The sequence below is a fragment of the Echinococcus granulosus genome (genome assembly GCF_000524195.1).
Source record: "Echinococcus granulosus chromosome Unknown EG_S00165, whole genome shotgun sequence".
NCBI lineage: Eukaryota > Metazoa > Platyhelminthes > Cestoda > Cyclophyllidea > Taeniidae > Echinococcus > Echinococcus granulosus.
In genome coordinates this window covers 14,164-18,284 of record NW_020170545.1, presented here as the reverse complement: position 1 = coordinate 18,284, position 4,121 = coordinate 14,164, and the positions used below count along the sequence as shown (strand labels likewise).

At 42.5% G+C, this 4,121-nt stretch overlaps 1 protein-coding gene across 1 annotated transcript in view; it reads left to right on the top strand. All coding sequences in view use genetic code 11, as the record gives it.

Moving 5' to 3' along the window:
- EGR_09753 (putative urea active transporter) overlaps positions 1 to 4,121 on the top strand; it is a gene marked incomplete at both ends in the record, with an annotated part of 10,962 nt that overhangs the window by 3,125 nt on the left and 3,716 nt on the right. Inside the window, 7 exons of the mRNA XM_024499002.1 lie at positions 13 to 126; positions 698 to 820; positions 934 to 1,143; positions 2,069 to 2,226; positions 2,608 to 2,738; positions 3,362 to 3,530; positions 3,678 to 3,805. Coding sequence (XP_024346572.1) covers positions 13 to 126; positions 698 to 820; positions 934 to 1,143; positions 2,069 to 2,226; positions 2,608 to 2,738; positions 3,362 to 3,530; positions 3,678 to 3,805 — 1,033 coding nt within the window. The remainder of the gene's footprint in view (positions 1 to 12; positions 127 to 697; positions 821 to 933; positions 1,144 to 2,068; positions 2,227 to 2,607; positions 2,739 to 3,361; positions 3,531 to 3,677; positions 3,806 to 4,121) is intronic.

The following is a 4,121-nucleotide window of genomic DNA, read 5'->3' as shown; positions in this document are numbered from 1 at the left end:
CTATGCTGGTAGTGGCGCGACGCAGAAGCTACAGCCTCACCCTCTACATCATCCTTATTACCATCCTCCTCATGTGCGCCTCTCTCTTATTCATTGTGCTCAACGTGCCCGCCTACTCACCTCTTGGTACGTCGTTTTTATGGCTACTGTTGCCCTGCTATCGCTGAAGAGAGTAGAGTATTGCTACCTCCAAACTCTTTCATGCAAAATTGATTTTTGCATAAAATGGAGATATGGAGGACTACCGGTAGATTTGTGGGCATAGTTCAGCTGACTTACGACGATAGGGTACAGATCGTGTGGTTGCAAATATAACAAAACACAGCATTCAAGGCAAAGTAAATGGAACCCAAATAGATCATAAATACGGAAACTGAAATTTATCCATCAGTAACTCGTGCTGATGGAATGAGATGCTAATATTGTTAGTGTGGTAGTTGAATCCAACCGGCTTTTAAGGGGAAAGTTGCTAAGCAGAAGCCACGAAGTGGTTGGAGTCCAAATCAAGGCTATGTTCAAAGTGAAAGGCAATGACTTAAGTGAGGCGGTGTCCTTGCATAAAAAACGTCACCATCTACCCCGTTGCATTTTGGAGGCATAAATGGATGTAATATCACCTTACCTAATGGCGGTCTGGAGAGAGCATCAGCAGTGACTGAGTGTTGATTTCTGTGCACAACTTGTGGCTCTATTACAGGTAGTGTGAACAGCCTTTACAAATTACTGGTGTGCTACAACAAGTCAGTCTATGGAATAAGAGACTCCAAGATTGGCGGATTCGACGTCGAAATAGTGAGCGATAATCTTGCTAACTTTATCCGTAAGTTTACTCATTTGGATTACCCGTTGATCGCCATTGTGTGCTAGATGTGGCGTTTACTATCCACCTGTAAGTAAGTCATGACGGTAACTGACCTTATTACCCCTTTGAAGATCGCTTGGTGCGAGTGCTGTTTGATCAGACCCTATGGGAGACTTCAATTAATTTGCCGCCAAACCATGGGGTGCTTGGTCTTCTTTTGGCCAGCATCATGGCCTTTTGCATTCCTTTTGCGCTTGGTGTCGTCTGTGGTTTGGGTTTTCGAGCATTGGAGTCAGCATTCTCCAATGCAGCTCTACTTAATGAGACGCAAAAGGCATCTGGTAGGTGTTCACTCCCTCCGGTTCATCAACCTCGATTTCCTATTTTTAAGACAACCTGCAAAACATCTTAAATTTGCAAATGAGTACTTTATCAAGACGTTGGTCACGCAATAAATTCACTTCAAAAATAAAAAAACTTAGTTAACAGACCAAATAATACTGCACGTGATAGCAATACTGCAAAGTGTGAAAATACTTGTTTTGGCAATCAAAGACAAAAATGGCAATAGCGGAGTATTTACACTATCATTTTAGAAAGTAGAAAGCTTCACCTTTTTGACTTTATACTTTAGGGGTTGATTTTAAATCGCCTCTTAGCCAAATGGTTTTATTCAAAAACTACTTTGGGATTAATTTATTGATTCCTCTACTTATATCTTATTTTACTCATTTGCTTTTTGCTAAACGGCTAGCTACCATTCATGGCTAGTGCAGAAACAAAGGTAAAACCGTCCCGTCATGCAGTCCTTACTTATTCTTATACATGAGTTTGTTGGTAAGCAGAGGAACACTTTACCAAGAAATTGAGTTTATTTAATTTGAACGAGCATTTATTCTGATTTAAGACGATGAACTTCATTGACGACATGCATTCCGTGCGATTTGTTCCAATTGATAATTCAATTGCGTGGCTGGCTGTTTAGATGCTGATCCCTTGCTACCGTGATCATTGGCAATCTGCTGCTTTAGTCTCATGTGACAATTCACCCTTACTTTAAATTCAACATCACACTCATGGTGAGGGTAAATTCTAAAAGAAGACAGCGGACTTATTCCCTGCATTAGTAAACAGGAGGTGATTGAAATATTGCTGCGATGTAGAAACATGCAGCTGTCAGAACAGCAACCAGTTTGATCCTAATTTATTGTACTGACTAAGTGGCAGAACCGCGTTGCAGCACTCATAACGATATTTTCCTTCTAGGTCTTGTTATATTTGCAATTCCGATCCACCTGCTGAACAAAACCGGCATCCGCATCATTTTTATTGTGATTCTCCTACTCCTCGTGACCTCGTGCATGTTCAGCATTGCCGGCGCTTCATCAATCCTGTACCACGATGTCCTCATGACGTACATTCGAGTGAGTACAGTCCAAATTAATTTTGTGATACACCCACCTTCACCCTCCCTTTCAGGCACTTTTGTCGATGTAATCGCTGAGCATAGCTAAACAGACCAAGAGTCTCCCGGATTCGGTATTCGTAATAACTGCAAAACTAACCTCGTTTTCCATCCTAACTCTAATGCCAATTGACACACCTCCACTACGCTGAAGATTACGCCTAGATATTAACTATGTCTTTGTGCAAACCACAAGGAAGTCTGAGCAATTTCCTGATAATTTGTTGCGAATTATTACCCTCCATTTCAGCAACCTGCAACTTGAATGTGAATAAGATTTGGATGCTTAAATGTTGTGCGTGAAATGCTTAAACACACAGATTGGCTATTCCCTCTTCAGCCCTTCAAGAGGCAGGTAGACAGGGCAACGTGTCTACTCTGTGGCAAGCGACGTGGTCATCTTGCAAGTCGACGCAACATCTGCCGCTGTCGCAGCATGCTCGAATGTGCGGCATGTCATACTGACACCTGGTACGGCTGCACACGACAGTTGGGAAATAATGTCTAAGTAACCTAGCTATTATCATGGAACCGAAATGTTAGTCTACTGTTTCATTAACCACTGTATGTTTGGCGATATGGACAAAACACTGCAGCCAGGAGTTATGGTGTCTGTATGCATGCATGTCTCCCTGATTTAGCCGCACTTCTAGTGCCAAAAGCTTGCATTTGACAGTAAATCAGATGAGATGAATGTCTGCAACCTTGTAAAATAATATAGCCTTCAGGGTCACGGAAGATGCAGCTTATGTGTCTTGATAAACCAAAACATTGCATGATTTTTAACCAGTAGACACGATTTTCCTGTACATCCCATTGCATATTGGTCCATTCGTTTTTAATCTAACTGAGTTAATTCATCCAGAGGGAAGAGAGGGAAGTTTAGAAGGAAAATCTCATGGAAAGTACTACAATCCCATGAGAATGCATGTGTTTGCATTATGTCATAGATGATGATCACACCTGCCGAGACCAAAGTTGCATGTACGCTTTACTGTCGACATCGCACACCCTATATTTGGGCTTGACATTATTAATAAGCAGTTTTCGCGTGACAGGAAAGCATTCCCTCTCTCACGCTGTTGTTCTGTCAGGATCAAGGAGGAATGCAGCAACAGACCAGCCACGACGCTGGTGTACGGCTGCCAAACACATGGTGCGTACCGCGCCTACACGGACGAGATGTCAAAGAGAGTGCTGCACATTTCCTTCACTGTGTTGGCGGGAACAATACCAATCTTCATTATCTTTTCTGAAATGGCCGTACGTCCCTACCTCCATTTGCTCAGGGTCATGTGGTTCTGGCAATAGATGTGACGTTACCCAACCGATGCAGCACAACGTCCCTGCATTTCATTGGGTGGTATAATAGACGAATATTTGCTTCCCACTCTCCACTTTAAAGAGTAGAATGAGGCCACCGAATTAGTGCATGAAAAGGACAATGTATTACGACAGACGGATATGAAAAAGGGCAGACAGATAAGCAGACAGAGAGATGTGGCGAAGGGCGAACATAGACGAGAGGAATTTGCGAGGTGTGCCTTATATAAATGCACCTAGTGAGAGGTACTGAGAGGACATTTGAGAGGTTCACATTTAAGATTGTCTCCGCATCAGTAAAATTTTGACCATGGTTAAGGCTTGGTGTAAGTAACTGAGCTAGGTTGGTAGTACACACCTCGTCCTCCAAAATCCTATTCCATTCAGGACTCTGGACTCATCCAAAGTTGTTTTTACCTGTCATATAAATAAGGGCGCCTATTTTACACCTCAAAACGAGATGAATTCCACCAAGACAGGGATAGTTTTGGTATGGATAAGTGACTGTGACCTCAACTAGAATGGAAGTGA